At 40.7% G+C, this 20,971-nt stretch overlaps 1 protein-coding gene across 2 annotated transcripts; it reads right to left on the bottom strand.

The window, feature by feature from the left end:
- Positions 1 to 216: 216 nt before the first annotated feature.
- Positions 217 to 20,204, bottom strand: gpr137c (G protein-coupled receptor 137c). Of its 2 annotated transcripts, none has more exons than XM_054743177.2 (8): positions 19,612 to 20,204; positions 4,550 to 4,599; positions 4,354 to 4,461; positions 4,135 to 4,273; positions 2,903 to 3,052; positions 986 to 1,111; positions 770 to 894; positions 217 to 718 (listed from the first exon to the last, which is right to left on the bottom strand). In XM_054743177.2, exons 1-8 carry the CDS (start codon positions 19,978 to 19,980, stop codon positions 439 to 441), a joined length of 1,347 nt encoding a protein of 448 aa, XP_054599152.2. In that variant the 5' UTR covers positions 19,981 to 20,204; the 3' UTR covers positions 217 to 438. The 2 variants fall into 2 exon arrangements, with proteins under 2 accessions (XP_054599152.2, XP_015807980.3); XM_015952494.3 differs by having other exon boundaries at positions 217 to 691.
- Positions 20,205 to 20,971: the final 767 nt, after the last annotated feature.

Here is a 20,971-nt window from a genome sequence, read left to right as displayed (position 1 = left end):
GAATATGACAAAATCCTGAAATATGGACTGACGGTTTCACGTTTAGCCAAGGTAAGTTGATAACTGCTACCTGTTTGAGCAGATCCTTGACATTTAAAATTGGAATGATGGTTATCTGGTCACTTTTGATTCCAATCACTTATATGGTGATCTGACTTAAGCGTCCATCAGAAAAAAAGTGTCTTATCAGGCTTCACAGCCACTGTGGTTGTTAAAAGCCACTCAAAGATGTTGACATCCTCAAAAAGCCTTGGTACTCCAACTTTTGAGTTGACTATTCCGCTATCTCTTTGAAAAGTTGGTGTTCCATTTGTGTTGGGAGACATTATCTAAGATCATTTAAAAGTTTTGATGCTAAAACAAAAGATTCATTAGAAGTTATCTTTACTAAAGTTTTACCACTGACCACTCTTAATTTTGCGGGGTGCAGAAATACGTCTATGACCCGCAGTAGAAATTCTGTGGTGTGGAATAGTGGTTACTGTGATGATGTTGGTAGTTGTTCTGCGGGGTTGAGTAGTAGTTGTGGTGGTGATGATGGTGGTTCTGGATGTTCCCGTGAGCAAAAAGAAGTGGGGCTGTGGAAGGTGGAGGCTGCTGGGCAGACGCCACCCCAGCCACTAAAGACCCGTTGCGTTGTATAGAGCCATACCAACTAGATGGAGATTGCTGGGGTGTGGTGGACAAGAGACTGAAAACCATACAAGACAAAAAAGTGCTGGATAAGAAAATTAATAGTTTTTTTCTTCAGATAAAACATGAAACCAACCTTGCTCGGTCAGATCTACTATTGATGCTTCGGGATAGATCGTCGTCGCTGTCGTACCGCCGAGGGTTGTCAAAGAAATAAGCCCTAGAGCTGAAACTGTGACTGTTGATCATGCCCCCTGCAGTCTGAAAGATACAGAGATGTTCATACACTGTCAAAAATTCCAAAAGTCAAGCAAGTCCACAACACATCTGAGCTTTTAGCACGTTGGGTTACCAGGTTTTGGTGGGGTCGTTGGACTCTGAAGAAAATAACCACTAAGCTGGTGGGCAGCAGCTCCCAGAAGAACAGAACAATCCCAAAAACGATGTAGGCCTCGCCGCTGAACTCGTGTACGTCAGCCTGTTTACATACAAATGTTTTTAGAATGACCGAGTTTTTCCACATAATTTTTTGATGCATTTTGATCTTTTGGCAGATGTTTCTAGGGTATACTGAAGTATAATTACAACCATTACAAAGTGCAGGGAAAGAGACACGTTTTCAGTAGCTACGTTTAAGTAAACAGAATGAATGCCCTATCAGATCAAAAATTCTTCATGTAAACATGTCAATCGAAAATTCTGATTCGATTCGGCTTGATCGGAATGAAATTCCATTCCGATTGAGAGAGGTGGTTTTCTCCGATCATCATTATGATAGACGTCCATGTACACCCATTCGGATTGTTGGAGTAAAATAATGCCCACTGCGCATGTGTGTATTTTAAGAGTGACATATTTCCACCTTTGCAGACGCTCAGGACAAGTCAAAAACATGGCGGGAGGTAAACAGAGGTGGGCCACAAAAGGTGGGAAAAAAACGTAGGATTTGGAATTTCCGACCAACCAAAATTTGAATCGGATAAGGGAAATTTGGCGAGTGTAAACGTAGCTGGTGTTGGTCTTTTTCAAGACCTCTGCAATTTGCTCTGAAATTCTGTTAATCAACATCTGGACCAGAGCCCGACGGACGGCAGCTCATTCTTGCATAATATATTTTTCCGAGCTTGTTAAAATTTGTAGATGTTTATGTTTGTTGGTCCACCTTCTTCTTGATGATTTTTATGTAGATTAAGGTCTGGGGTTGTTTTCTGCTCTTCAACCACTTAGATAATACTTTGGGCTTATGGCACAGTGCTCCTTCATATTGAAAATGGCATTGCTCATCAACAAATGGTCTTGGATGGTTGGGGGAGATCCTCTGGGATGATGTTTAGGTACCATTTGGCTGTTTTCCAAGGCTAAACTTTCCAGTCGCCTGGCTGAAAGATATTTGGACATATGAATGTTCTCAGGATGCTCCAGTGATAGCAGGACACAGGACTTAAGGAAGGGCTACCTTTTTCTCTGGATAATGTCCAACCACTTTAATTCTTTTGTCATATCGACAAACTTAAAAATTAAGGCAGCGAACTTTGTCGTTATCGAAACGTATACAGACAAATCTCTTAAGGCAAGCCTAACTGTAGTATCTGGTAAATATAATTCTTTGCTTTATGCCATTAATGAAATAGAGAACTGAATGCACATTGGGATTATTTTTAACAAATTGGATGTGAAACCAGGTCACAAAAAATAATCAAGGCAATGCAGAGATACATCAGCTGTGTGTTTTAACAACCCTAAAAGCCATAAAACATCTATAACACAGCAAGTGAGATCATAAGGTCATCAGAAAAAGATCAATTAGGAATGATTGTTGACCACTTTACACACTCATAACTATCTCCTCCTGCTGGCCAACAGATGATAGATTTTTTTAGGGAATCAAGACATGTTTTTACAGTCTTTGTTGGTAACATGTTGACTTTACAAATACTACAAAATGGTTGTTACTGATCTCGTCATGCAACTAGAATATATTCATTATTCTTCTGACACACTGAATGGTGCTCGTATTAAGTGTTGTATTGTTTATAATATTCAATAAAGACCTGCAAACACAATAAAATCTGGTAAAATATGCTGTCTGTCTGATAGTCTGAGCCTTGTCTGATGTAAGTCAGGATACACAAAGGCAGACATATGGTTATTTATAGCCAAACAAAGCCCTTAACCCTTAAGCATAGTACTGCCAAATCTACTAAGATCGCTTGTATACAACCTCCATCTTCTCTGGTTGTTATAGATCCATCTATATTTAGTAATTCACCTGATCAGAGACGCTGTACCAGCCATAATTAAAGGGACTGGGTCTGTCCTGAGGTGAAAGGGCCACCACCACTAGGTTGTAACAGGCTCTGGAAGTGTAGAGAAGAATCACCACGGCTCCTACAGCGGTCGCTTGGCACACTGATGTTCCCTGGAGGAAGATTCAGAACATGACACAACAAGCTCAAGAACTGGCAAACGGACCTGCAACTATCACTATATAGAACAGAAATTAGGTTTTTGAATTCATCAACCACCTACTGACATCTGCTGCCAAATAATTGGTTGATTAAGATCATCTAATTACTAAACAATGGAGGCAAGTTTTGCATTGACTACTCATGGTCACGTGTTACACGGGAAAAGTAATTATTTATTTAGTTCCCCAAAATATTGCAGCATCAAAATCACACAAAGAAATGTTAAAAGTAGCATATCAAAATTTTCTAATCACGCGGACGGTCGGACGCGGAAAAACATGGCGGACTGGCAAGAACTAGTATGGCAGAGGTCCGTAAATACAGACATTTGTATGATTCAGCTCTCAAAGATCACCGTGATCAACATGTTGTTAATAATTCTTGGAGAAAAATAGCTCGCACTGTCGGAAAAGATGAGGAAGCTGTTAAAAAATGCTGGAATGCCATGTTGTAAACAACAGTAATTTCTACTTCTACTATGGTGTAGTGTTGGAAGCATGCCGTAGAGCTCCATGCTGCCCCCTACAGTTTGGGAGAATATTGGCTCACCGCAGAGACAAGCCGCATGAACCATAAACGCTGCAGTTTGTGAAGCGCGTTCCATCCGCGAGCCGCATCACCAAGCGGAAAGTGAATGCGTCAAGCATAAACCAAGCTTATTAGGCTCCCTATACAGGTTTGATCACCTAACAATAAGAAAACCCCAAAGACACGGGTTAGGGTCTGGTAACAGACACCCGCCAACAGATAGATGCCTCATGTATGGACAGACGTAGACAAGATCCAGTGACCAATATATTTTAAGAGACAAGATGTCTGAAAGGTGAAGGCATGAAAATCTGAATGCGGAGAAAAGTGAGCGCTAATTTTATTGCTACAAACATAAAAACCTTTGTAGACAATGTTCCAGTCAGAACTCATCAGTTTCTCCAGATGTTAAAAATCTTTTCACAAAAAATCTATTTTGTTTGGCAAGAGCCTATGCTGTGTCATAAAAACAGCTCTAAACATCTAACCACATCCTTTCTTCTACCTTGGACTCGAGGTAAACATTGGCTGACGACATCTTGGCGGTCTTGAAGATGCACACGGCCAGAGATATGGCACACAGCACAAACAGACTGTCGTTGATCAGAACCCGGGCCAACACTGCGTGTCTGACCCTGCTATCGCTGCACAGAGAAAGAGCAAAACTTGTAACAACATATTCAGATAGATAAAGAAAAATACGTAATCATGAATGTCTGCTCACCTTGGTGGTTTAGAGTCCTCCAGTGCTCCTTGGACTGGCACTGCACAAGTTAAATTCACCACCAGGAAAAATACGCTGACACACAGGAAGAACAGACGAAGAGGAACCCTGCAGGGAGACAGAACATAAGAAATGGACCTAAGTCACATCAAACCAAACACTGAATCTGTAGATCATGACTCAGCAAAGGACTCACTTATATCTGGTGAGCTCTGGTGAATACTTGGCTTTAGCTTTGAACATCACCTGAAAAAAGAGAAATAAGAAGCTTTAAAAAGTGCACTTATTTTGTTTTATCGTACAAAAAAGCTGCAAATTACTTTCACACGTCGAGGCAAAGAAACTTGGGAAGTGAAGGACGGTTAGTAGAAACAGAGTGTGAACTTCACGTAGCTCAGGGAGATTCCTGTGAGTCAGTGGAGTTAGCAAACATAAAGCTGAAGTGTCCAGAGCCGTGTCCAGGACTTTTAAAATGGGGTGGCCCATGTGGGGCACTTGTTTATGCATGGGTGGCACCAATGGTTATGCTTATTTATTTATTTATTTACACAAATAGTTTATTTAGTTATTTACTTTCTAGTGAATTTTGGAGTTTCACATTGCACAATCACCATTTTTTTCTATTCATCTTCTAGTTTTGTGGTGGTTAGCAAGTCACTTCTTGTTGCATTATTGCCACCAACTGGAGTTGAGTGGGACTCTAAATACTATTTATGTGAATATGAAAAAATAATAAATAATATTAACACTATAGAAATGTTCTGTATGCCTGGGCTAGAAGACAATGTTAAAGGTGCATGCTACCACACACTATTTTTGGAGTTTACAACTCAAGCCTTTTGTCGACTTAATCAATTTCCCTCTGGGATTAATAAATCAATTTCCCTCTGGAATTAATAAAGTATTTTTGAATTGAATTGAATTGACAATGTAAAGTCAATTTAAACTGGAACTTAGTAGGGTGGCACCTGGGGTGGCCAATCAGATTCTAAGGGTGGCATGTGCTACCCCAGGCCACTCCCTGGACACGCCCCTGGAAGTGTGTCTTCAAACAAGGAAAGCAAGATGACCAACACCAAGAATCAACATCTTTGGTCAGAAACATAGTCTGAAGCAATTGTTCTTGTAATAATTAATTAATCATTCAAGGCTGACAAGTGAAACATGAATCAAAAATGCATATTTTGTTTAGCTGAAATGTTTATTTTATAATAATAAGACAAAGATGAAGCACAAGAAAAACATGACAAAGAAGGTAAAGAATTATTGTTTAAGTATTCAAATACGGAAAAATTAATATAAATGTGCCACAAACAGTATTTTGGTTCTCCACCAGGGGGCAAAAGACATATGATTCAGTACAGCCAGTGACTGTAGACAAAGTACAGCAGGTTTTTGAGGAACGTACCAATCCTGATTAGAAGGTAGAGCTCTTTAGAAGGACATGCGTCAAATACGACAGATTTGAGTAACTTTTTCATTTTTTTGAAGTGAGTTTGTTTCTAATCTAAACCGCATTTGCCCTTTACCTGGACAGTTTTTAAAAAATGACAGACAATGGTGATGAAGTCACACTATGTAGTTCCAAAGAACACCAAATATGAAAATTTAAAGATGTGAATCACCCGTTTAATCAATACATTAGCAGCGGCCTCTAGCAGAATGCCTTATAGGTCATTCTCTGGGGCAAAAAAGCTTTGGTGTGCCTGTTTCAGGAACTAGAAGTGAGCCACATCAGTGTTGAGCTGAACACGGCAGGATTTGCAGTCTTATTTCCTGATATTTAAACATCTCTTCTCTGATTGGCTAACAGCAACACGACTCTACCACTGACTCTGTTTGCTCTGCAACGCTGATGTTTTATCTCTATAAATAACACAAGCCTGAAAGAGTTCTAATGTGTGGTGGAGCTGCTAATGCTAACGGTTAGCTTCTACTACCTGAGATGTTCTCTGAGGATTCCTGGACGCTAAACCAACAACGACCTTCCCTGTCACGAGTGAAGTTGGGTGAGTCCATGAATGTTAAAGGGAGACAAGGCAGTTTTGGCTTGCTTTTAGCACCCCCTAGTGTCAGTTTGTAGAACTGAAAGCAAAGCCTATATCCTTGCGGAGAGTTGGTTTTTATACCACCTTAATCTAACAGCTGAAATGTCTCCCCAGCCTTCCTTAGTGTCTACAAGAGTGATTCATCACAAAATTAAACAAATCAGCTGTGTTCATGATCTAAAACATGCAGGAAACGTGCTAGAACCAGACTGCAGCGCCAAGTATGCCAGCTTAAAAAACAAACAGTTACTCTTGTTGGAGTTGGGAGTTGAGATGGCGCTCGCGCGGGTGCATGCAGCGAGCTGCTCGTCCTCCTTATGCAATGGAACCTTGCGTTTTACCTTTTTTTCGATATATTCACCATATTTAACTTTCTCTTGTACCATGTTCAGCGCCTTGGGCTTCCCGATAGGGTTGCGGAAGGCGCTTTATAAATAAAGCTTTGATTGATTGATTGAGCTTCATTTACCAAAATACTAGACCAGCAACTCTGAAGTTGCAAGTGGAATACTCTGGTCACAGGAGATGATAAGGTTTGGGTGACATTTGATTAACCCTGTAAAGGGTCATTTTAGCACGTAGTGGCTCAAGAAAATAATTTAAAATATGAAAATGTTGCAAAATATGCCTTTAAGTGACAGTGTGATGTAGATCTGTCAGGCGTTTCAAATCCTAGAGTTTCACCATCTATTTTCTAACAGAAGCTAATGCAGGATATAGGTGTACAATACTATTTTCATGTTCAGCCTGCATGAAAAAGTCAGATTGACCAATTATAATCAGAAATAATTAAAATATGTTTTTCAGTGAACCACACCTTTAATAAAATTGGGGCACTTTTGAAGGGAATCTGGATATTAGTAAGGTGCACCTGATAAATTGGGTGTATAGTTACCACAAAAAGTGCTCAACCCTGTCGACATTCAGTTCAAACCAGCAACTACACACACATGACCAGCCAGCCTCCTGAAAGGATACCAGAACAAGGTAATTTGTAACCAAGTGATGAAGCAACCTGCCAACACAGCAACACAAGGCTGTCTAGTTTATGAGCAAAAGATTTTTACCAACACATTTTTGCACATGATTGTGTTTTCTTTGTAGTAAACAGTGGAAACAAAGGGAAGTAAATCACTGGACTTGTGCCTGACTCATCCGAAAACAGCCATTTCCACACATACATGACTTAACCTTAACCTAGTGCTGCTCATCAATAAAGCCACAATCACTGCAGGGTTTCCCTTACATAGGCGTTGCTGTGGCGGGCCGCCACGGCTGAAATCCCACCGCCACGCCTACAACATCCCGTTTTATTGATGTTTTTTTTTTTTTTTTTTTTTTTTTTGCGCCGTTTCCCAAAGAAGCAGCAGGAACTACTGTGTTGTTGCTTGTGATCACAGCCGGCAGGTAGCAAGGAGGAGGAGGCAGGGCAGGGTGGTTACAGCTATGAGCGTACGGATAAAGCATTTTTGACGAATACGAGCAAGAAACTAGTGTAAAACTCGGAAATATCTGTAATCGTGCTGAATGAAATTCTCATTGGGTAACTGACTGTCTTCACGCTCTGTGATTGGCCAGTCAGATAGAGCGCCCGCCCCTCCCTACACGCAAAACTGCAGCCGGGAGCTCAGTCAGCTCGGCCCAGGCATCAACGCATACACACAGACAGTAAAGTCGGGCGGACACTGTGAGACTTTTTCACTTTTTTGAGCCGATTTTCCACTCGTGCGACAATCCACAAGATCGGGGCGAGTTTTGCGCTGAGCGTCGTGTAGTGTACCGGGGGTTACGAGAGGCGATTAACACCACGTGACCAGCTACCGATCAGCAATCGTGAGGTCGCACGGACTTCTGGAGTGTTTAATATTTATCTCGTTCCTCATGAGGGTTGAAGCGGCGCAGCGAGCAGCTGCGACCCAAAAAGTATCAGAACCGCTCACGGCGTATTCGCAATCCTGCATCAACTCCGCTCGCCCGCTATTTCCCTAATAACACACGCTGTTCGTTTTTGTTTCTACACGTTTTTTTTACTCACAAAGATTGTCAAGAAAGCGTGTTTGTCGTGTTCGTGTCAAATTAAACTGATCACAAAACACAGATTTACTTTCTTTATTTCGTTTTCCTCATCCAACCCCCATAAATCCCTGTGTGTCCTCCTGCTGCACTCCAGAAGGACAACAGGCAAAAACAAGACAAAAAAGTCTGACGTGTTGTGTAAAAACTGCTATTTTTTAGCATATTTTAGGTCCGACGTGTTGCTACCAGACGTACAGTGAGCACATGACTCGTGAGATCTACCCTGCACTGAAGTCGTACAGTTAGAGCTGAAGCTGTGTTACGAGTGAAAAAGTCGCACAGTGTCCGCCCAGCTTATTATAATGTTCACTGTAATGCATCTTGATGTTCTTAACAAATAAATCAAATCAAAAATATTGGTCAATAATGCCAAATATGTAAATTTGTGTTTCAGTCATTTTTATACTGGCTTAAAAATACTCCATTAAGTCTACTAAGCAGGGGTGTACGTGTTTAATAGGGCCAGCCCAGTAATGATCTTGGACCAAAATAAAGGGGGCAGAAAGTCAAATAAAGGGGGCAAAAGAAGATGTTTTTCCAGACGCCAAGAAAAATTAAATGCCAAATCCACCCTGCAAAGTGTGTCACTGAGAGTTTAAAACAGAAATTATTATTGTGCAAATACTGGTGTATTCACCTTTAATACTAGTTATTACAATGCAGCAGTTGCTGGATTGGTGCAGTTCAAAGTGGAGTGCATCAAATAAAACAATATTAACATAAAGATGAGACGTGTCATAACCCCCCCACCCCGCCAACACCACCACAGCTGGAAAAATTCCTAGGGGAAACACTGCACTGAGTAAATATCCCGTCAGAGTTTGGAACGGCTTGGCTGTAGCATGTTTAAGATTCCCAGCAGGTGTTTTACTGATGATAATTAATGCAACAACCTGCAGTTTAAACTGATTTTAAAGAGCAAGTCACCCCCTACCAGATTCTTACGCAACTCCCACTTCCTGTTTGAAAAATGTAACAAATGCTGTTGCCAAGCAGACCGAGAGGGTGGAGCCGCTAACAAATACACACACTCACGACATTGTGACATCATAATGTACCATCTAACATCATAGTGTACCTCTTAGCCAATAGCGATGGCACTTAAATTCAATTATGCAGTGCTGAGTTTTTACCTGACGACGGTGCAACAATGACAATTTTAGGCAGAATGTTTAAATTTTAACTAAGATGCACTAAAGTGCCGAATTATTGACTACACGTGTCTGCAGCACGATCAGACACTCATTTATAGAGTTTATCATCAAAAAAATGTTGATTTGGAGTGACTTGCTCTTTAAAAAGCAGAAGGCAGTGAAACTAAGCACACACGGATCACGTAAGAGCAGATGTGATTATAGGGAGAAATTATTACTCTTTTGCCTAAAGCAGGGCTGCACAATATATCGCAAATGAATCGCCATCGCTATATGCATATCGCAAAGAACAGAAAAATAAATCGCAATGAATGATCAGGTCAAATGCATTTTGTCAATCAAATGGAAGCATGAAGGTTTTGACAAATCAAATAGAGCTCTTCACCCATTTGGCCAATCGGATGGGTTCTCATAGGTTAGATGCCCGCCCCTGAGGCGAACGACTCTTCATTTGGATGGCTAGGAAAAACCTGAGTTAGCTTTGTTCTGCTCTTTCTGCTGATTCAGCTTTTTCCAGGGTCCACTGATCGCCTTTTCTTGTTCATTTTCTTTTTCCCTTTCCTCATATCTCTTGATCACAATTTTAGCATTTCCCAATTTTTATGATATTTTTTGTCATTTAAAAAATGTTTAAATTTCTTTGTTATTTTTTGTTTTTTGGTCGCTGAGTGAAGTTTTAATTTATTGCAAGTTATCACATATTGCAGGTCTTCCTAATATTGTGCAGTCCTAGCCTAAAGTAATCATCATTTTAGTAAACGGCCTGTTTAAAGGGCATTGGTCACACTCTCATTCAGGATGTTCTGCTAATGAGTAGAACTCCTGGTTCCATCAGTTACAGTAAATGTTCTAAGTCCTCAAGTAGCAAAGCAGCACCAGACCATCACACGTCCACCACCATGTCTGACTAGGTATGATGTTCTATGACATCCTAGTGTTAGTTTTCTACCAGATGGAATGGGATGCACACAACTTCAAGATGTTTTTGGTGAAGGTGAGATGAGTCTGTTGTTTTGGTCGAAAGAGTTTTCATTTTAAATGTTCTTTAGAACAGGGCAGGATGTGTTGCTTTTTGAGATCCTTTAGCCTACTTTATGTTTTCAGACAGGTTCTGTTGAAGTGATTTATTTATTCTACAGGTCTGATAGTAATCAGGACTGATGGCTGGCAGAACTGAACCCAGATTTTTAAAAAATGTTGTTAATCACAGTTAATTCATGATTTAACATCAAGTTTTTCACGTTGGATCAGATTAGTTTGCATTAGGGATGGACAATATATGTGCATCAATATCTGTATCGGCCGATGTTAGTCATTTTTTTAACATATTGGTATCGGTTCGATAAATAAAACCGGGCCGATATTAACAACCAATATTTTTTCCATCTCGTCTCCATTTGTTTGCCTGTTTCAGAGTGTGAGGGGGGTGATTTATAATTGTTTAATCATGTGAACAGTGAATGAAACCATCTCAGAACCGTAAATGTGTGTGGTGTGTGTACATAATAATGTAAATTCAGCTTTAATAATTTTCATTCTATACAAAATCTGCTGATTTTAGAAGCATTAATGTCAGTATGTCGGTATCGGCAAATATCGGATATCGGCCATAACAGTGATCCTAATATCGGATATTGGTATCGATCCAAAAATTTCATATCGGTGCATCACTAGTTTGCATAGCTTAGAAAATTTCTCAAAAATGCGGCTGTTCTAAGAGCAGTAAAGTAATAATTACTCATAATTTCCACAGACAAAGCATCTCTTTGAGTTGTGGAAGGGAACATGAATCTGATGTTACTCAGACCTGACCAGACCAGACAAAAAAACCCACAAGTAGCCAATCACATGCTCTTTCTGACCCATAGAGCGTCCTTGGAAAAGACTAAATGAAACAATAAACAAATAAAGCAGATTAATGTTAAGTAAAAACAAAGCAAAGAGTTTCTGTTGCTGCCTTACATGTAGCGAGTTAGTCATGCAGAGTTAAAATTTGGATTTTATGACCAGACAAGCGGATAAATGACAATGTTTACTGAGCAGTCACATGACACCATGAGTTTCCAAACGGCCGCTCAGCCAGCAAGACGAGTGCTCTTCCTCTTTACCCCACATGTAAACTAAACACGTGCATCATTCTTCCAGGCAGTGACCGAGCAGTGGTGGTGCTACCAGCTACAAGTCCTCAGAGTGTGTAGGTGCTTCTGAGAGAGAGACACAAGCTGGTCTTTGATGCTTAGAGTGGGCAGGTGTTGAACAGCTGTGTGTTTATTTCTATGGCACATATTTTGTGTCAAAGCACAAGAAAATGTGAACGTTAGCTTGAGTCAAGCCTACTTACTGAACAGCAAACATCAGGGAAGGTCTGGGATTTCACAAGCCCATTTTCATTCTATCATGGGAACTAACTAGCTTTAACTCACCAGCAGAAATAGCTTGGTCTGGTTTTTAAAGAAGTAAATATGTCTGTAGTAGTTTTTCAAGTAAAGCTTATAGAAATTTCTCTGTACAGCCTCCTACTGAAGAAAGAGAGTTGGATTTTAACTAGATTAACAAGCTAACAGCTATCATACATGATCTAGGTCTAAAGAGGATTACTCCCTTGTTAAAACAAATCTAATCTCAAATATTTTGTCGTTGTTCAGAATCCTTAACACACAAAGCCGAAAATGTAGCATTATTATGTACACATTCTGGTTATTATCAGCAGAAATTACAAGCAGACCTAGCTAGCTAGCTAGCTACCTCTTGTTAAGATTGTGATGCTTCTTAGTCAAACTCTCATAACATTTTAACAAAATCAACTATGTAACCATGATCTTCAGACACCCTGAAACGTTGGCTAGAGGTATGCGTTCATGAATGAGTGGTGTTGTTTCCAGCTGTAATCACAGATGTAGGCAGAAGGGCTCATGGTTAAAGCGGGGTGGACACTGTGCGACTTTTTTACTCGTAACATTCAGCTCCATCTGGAATTGTACGACTTCCTCAAAGAGCAAATCTCACGAGTCATGTTCGCATGACTGTGCTGCTCTGGGCGGCTGCATGTTGGAGTAGCTCTGTTGACTATATGCAAGTTTTACCTTTTCTTGGACATTTTTTCTTCTAGTTTCTCAAGAAAAACTGTATTTTTTGGACACTTTACTTTTCTGTTTCTGGTGCTGTGAAGCTTGGAGGATTTTTACTGCTATTTTTTAGCTTTTTTCACTTTTTGAGCATTTGTTATGATGCGTAACCATGGCAACAAGCTGATTTACAATCGGGAGCAGCTGATTGGCATTGGAGGGGCTGAAGTGGTGCCTCGGCTGAAGCCACAAATCCCAAATGAGCTAAAACGCAAGAAGCGTGGATGCAGAGCGGGAGCAAAACGGAGACATAGAAATAGGAAATTCAAACCATCTCTTCCATCTGAACAGTCTTGTGTCTAGCCAATCACAGCGCTCTATCAGTTTAGTGGACGTAATGTTACTGTGAGTGAGCAAAAAAACAAAAATGACGAACGCTTGTTTGAAACAGCTTTGCAATCAACTTTGGACTTTTTAAGACTTGGGATTTTCTTTGAGTCAAACATGAATAGTTACCCACGCCTTTATCTCCTCTCGTCTAGATTACTGTAACACACTCTTCACGTGTTTTAACAAAAAAGCCCTTGACCGCGTTCAGTTGGTCCAGAAATCTGCAGGGAGGCTCCTAACTGGAGCAAACAGAAGAGCACACATCACTCCTATTCTAATGTCTGCACCGGTTACACATTCACTTTAGAATCCATTTTTGAATCCTGACTATAACTTTCAATACTCTACATGGTCAATCTCCTCCCTACATTACTGAACTGTTAAAGCCTTATGCTCCAAACCGAGCCCTCGGGTCCACCACCCAGAACCATCTAGAATTTCCTAAAACCAGATATAAAAGTCGAGGTGATCGGTCCTTCCAGAGTGTTACACCCCGACTTTGGAACGGTCTTCCTTTATCCTCATGTAGTGTTGACAGTCTGGACACTCTTAAAAAATGGCTAAAGACCCTTTTATTTAAAGCTGGTTTCATATAAATCTTTTGTTTTCTTATTTTAACTCAAATTTGTAATAATCTTTCATTTGTTTAACTCTATTTTTTTCAGATGTTAATCTCATTATGTTTTATTTTGTTTTGATCTACATAAAGCACTCCTATTTAGCTAAGTTTAATGTGTTTATACATGTACACATTTAACACACATTATGATTGTGCATTTACCCAAACAAATACTGAAGCCATCATTTCTCAATGTGAGACGAACTTTAAAACTCTTGCATGAAAAGTGGAAGGATTTTTCTTGTATGGGACTCATGAGTCAGTTTCTAAAACAAGCTAGCTCACAATACATGGGGTACTGACATTATTGTTACTTCAGTTTTTGCAAAAAAGGATCTGTACTAACTGGAGACATAGGAGTTTCCCATATATGGGAGAATATTTGACCCAAATCTTTTGCAATTTTGGTTTAACCCTCCCACTGTCTTTATGGGTGACCCAATGAGGAAAGTTGACCATTGAGCAGGGTTGATGGTTTATCCCTTGAGGTCCACATGGCAGGGGCGAGGTGGTGCTCACTCCTCACCCCTGCCACGTGGACCTCAAGGGATAAACCACCAACCCTGCTCAATGGTCAACTTTCCTCACGGGGTCACACCCGTTAGGACAGTGGTAAGGTTAAGGATCAAAAAGAAAGGATGCCTGAATGACAGCAGACCAAGGAAAGTAATGGGTAGACATTAGATTTTGTACTGACTCCAGGTCAGATTGAGCAAACCTTCAGTACTCAAGGTCAGACACTGATGTGTACACCTTGCTAGTGCTAGTTGGACCTATAGATATGAACACGTAGATGCGCCAATGGACGCAGGAGAGCGTAACAGCACCGCCATTATATTGGGTGGGTCTGCCTGTCATTTTGTGCAGCCTACGGTTTCAACAACCGGCACACTATTGAAAACAGATCACATAGGATTACTATTGACTTTTCTAGCCTACTTGTTGGGATTTTATAATAGAATTTTTTGTTGTTGAATTGTATGTATATTTTAATTATCATGCCATACTATTAGTGTTGTCAAAAAAAATCGATACCTAGATATAAATCAATGCTAAAAGTGGTATCTAAATTAGATATTTCATCCCTGTGGTATCGATATTATGGACTATTATACACAGCCTTCTTCAAGTACACCGACACGCACGACAGCCAGACGCTGTAAAGCAGCCTCCGCCTCCCAGACAAACAAAAGAAGAAGACGCCGCATGGCTACATTGCAATTTCCCACGCGAGTTGTCTCCGATCCAAGTTTTGTCTGCCAAATAAATAAACAAAAACATAAACAGCGAATTTGGGAGGCACTTCACAGCCCAACTTAATTAGCATACCAAGTCCGACACGTAGTTGTATATTCACGCTTACGTGCTTAAAGGAAACTCCAGTTTATTGCAACCCGGACTTCATTTCTAGCATGCAGTACGTTTGTTTACTCACGCGGACAACTTTGGTGCTACTTGGATTCCCCGGGGTACTTAGATCCATCGGCGAATCGCCATCAGTGTATATCCATATAACGGGTGTGGACGGGCACCCATGGTGCAGCCTCGAAATAAGACATTATCTGCACCAAAACATCTTCATGTCGAAAGGTTTTGTTAGGAATCATTAACGTGATTCCCCTGTTCGTTTGGAGCGAGTCTGGGATTTCTAGGCGTGAACAGACTAGCCGCGGCTAATCTAACCGGCGCTTGTAATGACGTCACTGCCGTGCGTCAATCTGTTTTTAATCAAGATTACCGGTAGATGTACCTTTGTCCTACTGTGGACAAATTCGTTTTCTCCCTTTATTGACCAACAGAGTTGTTCAAAAGTACAGAACAAAACATATGGTATTACATCTTATGACAAAAATGCACCTTAAACAGAGTTTAAGCAGCAAAACATCACTCTGCAAATAGTGTATATATAGTGAGACAATTCATGATTTAAAGTGTTAACTTTCACCAGTTTTTGTATGCACGTTTTAAAAAAATGCTGATACTTGAAAGGTTTAAGCACTTAATTCTTAACATTTAATTTTTGCAATATAAATTGAGGGATGTTATTTTTTGAATAAACTTGTTCGATAAATGGGTGTTTTTTAACAGTATCGAAATCGAGTATCGAGTTTTTTTTCAAGTATCGAATAGAGTTTGAAATTTTAGTATCGTTACAACCCTACATACTATATGTCTGACTTTGTGAAAAAGCATATCAAAACATGCTTTTTAGTTGGGTAAACACCTTCTTTGGTAGAAATAAATGCAATGGAGGCAAAAAGTGGACCCATTCAAGATGGCGGCCCACTGCTATGCCAGCTCCACCACACACCGCCAGTACACGTTGTGTCTACGTGTATAATGTCTGAGGTTGGACCATCTTTTAAACATCAGAACCACCATAGTTCTTTGTGTTATAGTTTTATCATGGTGCCCCACGGGTTTTGGTTCCATATAGGGCTGAAACGATTCCTCGAGTACCTCGAATAATTCGAGTACAAAAAATCCTCGAGTCAAATTCTCTGCCTCGAGGATTCGTTTAATTCATATTTACTTAATTTGTGGCTTTGCAGTCGCCCGTGGTCATGTTTCACCCGGACTGAAATAAGTGACGCACATGCCCACAGGACTGCACACGCGAGTAGCGAATGTAACTTAACTTTCTCTTAAGCCATGGCGGACAACGTGGACCCCGGTGGAGTGCGAAAAAGACAGAAAATGTCCAGATGTGGGACCATTTTTCATGTCGTTAGGCGGAAAACGTACTCCAGTGTAAATACTGTAAAATGGATTTAGCCTACCACAACACCACATCCTCCATGCTGCTGCAGCACCTGTAAATGTCTCTTCTGCAAGCGGATTTGGAGCCTCTACAAGATAATGCTTTTTAGCCTGTATTTCTATATATTCTGCGGACACTGTGCGACTTTTTCGTTTGTAGCGCTCAGTTTCAGCTCACACCGTACATCTGGTAGCAACACGTCGGACTTAAAATGTGCTAAAAAATAGCATTTTTACACAAAACGTCGGACTTTTTATTGTGTTATTGATGTTTGTTGTCCCTCGGGATTGCTGCAGGAGGACACGGGTATTTATGAGAGGAAAACGAAAGAAAGTAAATAAATGTTTTGTGATCAGTATAATTTGACAAAACCACGGCAAACATGCTTTCTCGACAATCCTTGTTATTGTGTGAGAAAAAAGTGTTGAAATTAAAACGGACGTGTGTTAATAGGGAACAGCCGGCGAGCGGTTTGCGCATGCACCGTGAGCGGTTCTGGTTCTGTTTGGGCCGCAGCCGCTCGCAGCGCTACTTCAACAGTTATCCTCCTAGTTTTTGTCTGGCTTGCAGGTTAGCAGATTCTCGCACGAGGGGAAAATCGGCTCAGGTTGTGTACTTATTTTTTGCACAGCCATTTGTTTACTGTGAAGTAAAGTTGAAGTGCTGAAGTTTTGAAAACTAATTTTGAATAAAACTTGAAGAATAACTGGCAATTGCTTGCTCATTTTAAGAAGTCTTTCATAATTATAACATGCTATTTGATATAATGGTTTACAAATACAAAAGGGTAATTTATTAGAGTACTCGATTAATCGAAAAAAATATTCGATAGAGTACTAGATTACAAAGATATTCGATAGCTGCAGCCCTAGTTCCATATTGGTTTTACTGTTACCCTCGATATCTCACTCATCGCTGCTCGTTACTCTCTAGAGTCACTGCATGGCCTGTTGGAGGATCCTTGAAGGAAACCCACGCATGCGTGACGAGAACGTGCCAACTCCATGTGGAAAGGCTAGCTGGGATTCAATCCAGGAACATTCTTAGTGCGTGGCAACAGTTCTGACTGCACCACCATGCAGTCCAGCCTAGAGATGAGATGGTTTGAGCTAAAAACTACAAAAACAAAACAGTTAAATTATCTGAAAGATTATTTATTGTTTAAAGATTATTAAATAACTTGAATTCTTGAGACTTTATTTTCCCCTGGGGAGGGAGGAGGGAATCCACAGCTGCTCAAATTCTCACTTAAAAAGCAAGTCACCCCCTACCAGAGTCTAACTTCACACCCATTTCCTGAAAAATGTGCCACAAGGAGGAGTTGCTTTGCATATACATAATACACACACACAAAGGGTCATGGCAGCATTGTGACATCATATGGTACCAGCATACACATAATAGTGATGGCAGATTTAACCCTTTAAGCGCCAAAGTCGCAGAATTGCGACAAGCAGCAATGTTGGATTTAATAAGCCACCGCAGCAGAAACGAGCCCTCATGCAGTTCATACGTTAACTTCGGGGTGGCAGACACCTGTAACTTCAATCCAAGCAGCATTTGTGGGTGTGTTACTATTCAAACTTTTGGAGTATTTAGAATGTGAACCCCGCCCACCAGTCGCAGAGGTTGTCAGAGCAAGTGAGAGCGAGCGACTGGTAGAGGAACAAAACAATGCCGAGAGGAATGTTCAGTGCTGACGAAGCTCTTCGTCTAGTACTGGCAGATTCGGATTCGGAGGAAGAATATTTCCTTTCTGAGGATGATCTGCGGTCTTCTAGCGAGACGGAAAGCGTGGCTTCAGCGCGCAGCAACAGGGAGTCTGTCAGCGATGACGCGGTTACACAAGCAGCCCATCCAGCCCTTACCTTGTCCGATGTCCCGCGTCACCTCCGTGGGGAGGGATGTGGTGGCTGTGATCGGGCCGGTGAAAACTCCGCTGGTGATCGATTCAGCCCCGCCTGTGTAAACCGCGGGAATTGCAGCAGGAGGGGGAGGCACCGCGGGAAAAAAAATCACTGCTAGCAGGGGGGTGGCCCAGCACAGCCTCAGTGACAATAATAATGATGATGGCTGGATTAGCGTGGGAGAAGAGGAACAGTATTCCAAGTGGATCAGGCATTTTGATGAGCCAGTTGGATACTGTGGAGACAGGGATCTGTCAAATTCAGAACACACTGATATTCCGTCAGTTTTTTTTGGGATGAGGAATTCTGGACCCTCATCACAACTGAAACTAACCGATATGCTCACCAGTATTTAGAGAGGGAGGAACTGATATCTAGCTCCAGATATAATGACTGGTACGATGTAACTGTCCCAGAAATGAAAGCGTTCATTGCCATTCTGCATGGGGCTTGTGGAAAAGCCTGAGATTGAGGACTATATATATATATATATATACATAATAAACAAAATAAACCAAAGAAGGGATGAGTGAAATGTGTTCATGATGCTGAAGCACCAAAAACAGTGTTCTTGATTGATACGCAGTAAACATAACAAAACACCAATAGTCATAAATATTATATATATATCTATCTACATAGGAATATGTATATTTGTATCATAAACAATAACAACACTAAGACGAAAACATAAAAAAACCCAACAAAAATCTGCAAATGTGATGCAATCAAATATGGCTGCCACCTGATGACGTCACAACATGCAAATTATGTGAGTGAATTTGTTCCTATCATAAAATTTGGCTCATACTGAAGATTTTTCTAATTTACAATATTCCTCTCTCTCTAACCAGATTTAAGCTACAAGCTCTTTAAAGTGATATAAAAAAAATCTTATTTTACTGAAAAACTACGGCGCCTAAAGGGTTAAATTCAAACATGGTGCAGATTTTTTTCCAATAGGGTGCAACACTGACAGTTTTTGACAGAATATTTAAATTTTAACTAAGATGCACTAAATTATTGACTACACGTGTCTACAGCACAATTAGACACTCATTTATGTAGTTTATCCGCAAAAAAATGTTGATTTGAGGGTGATTTGCTCTTTAATGTTGACCTCCATGACAAGAGGTCACTAAAATGTGGAATCTGGCTCAGTGAGTGTGCAATAAGCACCAAAGTGCACAGTCAGCTGTTTTTGTGAAACCAGGTCACCCACAGAGCAAGAGGCTCACCTGTGTGAAGTAGAGGTTGAGCAGGCAGAGGGTGAAGAACTGCAGGCAGACAGGGCAGCAGTAGAGCAGCCAGTAGGCCAGAGGCTCCAGCTGGTTGGCCTGCATCACATTTTTAAAGTAAAAAGAGAAGAGGGTCGTTCGTAGAGCTGCCCACAGCAAACACAGGAACAAAAACACGCTCTGGTAGCTGAAGCGCTTGTGTCCGTAGCGCAAAATGAGCCAGAGCTGCAGGTAAACGAACACAAAGAGGAAAGAGTAGAGGACGGTGTATAAGGTGGTTAAACTGAGCTTCAGTGTTGGGGTGATTGCATCTCCGGATGACTCCTTTAGTGAGGTAAACAAATCCGAATCCTCCGCCGCAGAAAACATCTCCACTCACACACGCGATGAAGGCAGGGGAAGGCAATAAACGACACTAAAATTCACCAAGATCTGGGCTGAATTCACCAAAAACACAAACATATCCGAGAAAAAATGCAATAAAAGTAGGTTCTTCTGAAGATAAGTGTCATTTTTAAATTAAGCTAAAGGTGTCCAAAAGAAAAACTGTCAAAAAGTTCAACCGAATCGCGACAAGTTAAAAAAATTAACATGAAAGAAAGAAAAAAACACGAGAGGTCCCTCTATGATTGTCTGCAAAGCTGCTCTCTGCAAAAAAACAACTTGGGGGTGGGGGGGCTCCAAATCAGCTGTGATGCGGATTTAGACCCGCCTTCATGTTTCTCATGAAACTAGCTCTGCTAAGGCGCCATTTTGGCTCGCGGTGACTATCGCTTTCTTCAGAAACAGCTGACTTTTTGAGCCGCGGATTTTCTCCGGTTTCCAAGCTGCATTTCCTGGTTGAGGGAAAAAAAATGTGCAGGCCCACCTTTCCAGACTCCAATTCAATTGGCTACTCTTGTCGCACAGCTTCCACAAAATCTCTCCGCTCATTAGTTTTTAATGATGTCAGCTCTTATTAGCACCGCCCCTTTGCAAGTATTAGATTGGTCCATCGTTGAAGTGAAATCAAATCCCTGTTTTGATTGGTTCAAATAAGCAAAGGGGTGTTACTAATAAAGAACGCAGTTTAGGTAAAGTCGCTTTGTGTTGTGCATTGTACACAGTTCATTACCTTTCAGAATAAGAGTTTCAATAGCTTGAAATATTAATAATCAATACGCTAAGCAAATTATAAATCCTAAAATTCTACTTTTTTGTTTTACAATACACCATTATCAATTAAATTGTGCTTACTCATCTAAATCTAAACCTTTTCAAAACAGTAGTGTTTTTATTTTGTAAAAATAACAGGAAATGCTATGCTAACTTGAATAGTATAACGCCAAAATTGTAGCGGATTGAGCATCTTTCTTTCCAG

This window comes from Nothobranchius furzeri, chromosome 14 (genome assembly GCF_043380555.1).
Source record: "Nothobranchius furzeri strain GRZ-AD chromosome 14, NfurGRZ-RIMD1, whole genome shotgun sequence".
Taxonomy (NCBI): domain Eukaryota; kingdom Metazoa; phylum Chordata; class Actinopteri; order Cyprinodontiformes; family Nothobranchiidae; genus Nothobranchius; species Nothobranchius furzeri.
This window is presented reverse-complemented; position numbering and strand designations above follow the sequence as displayed.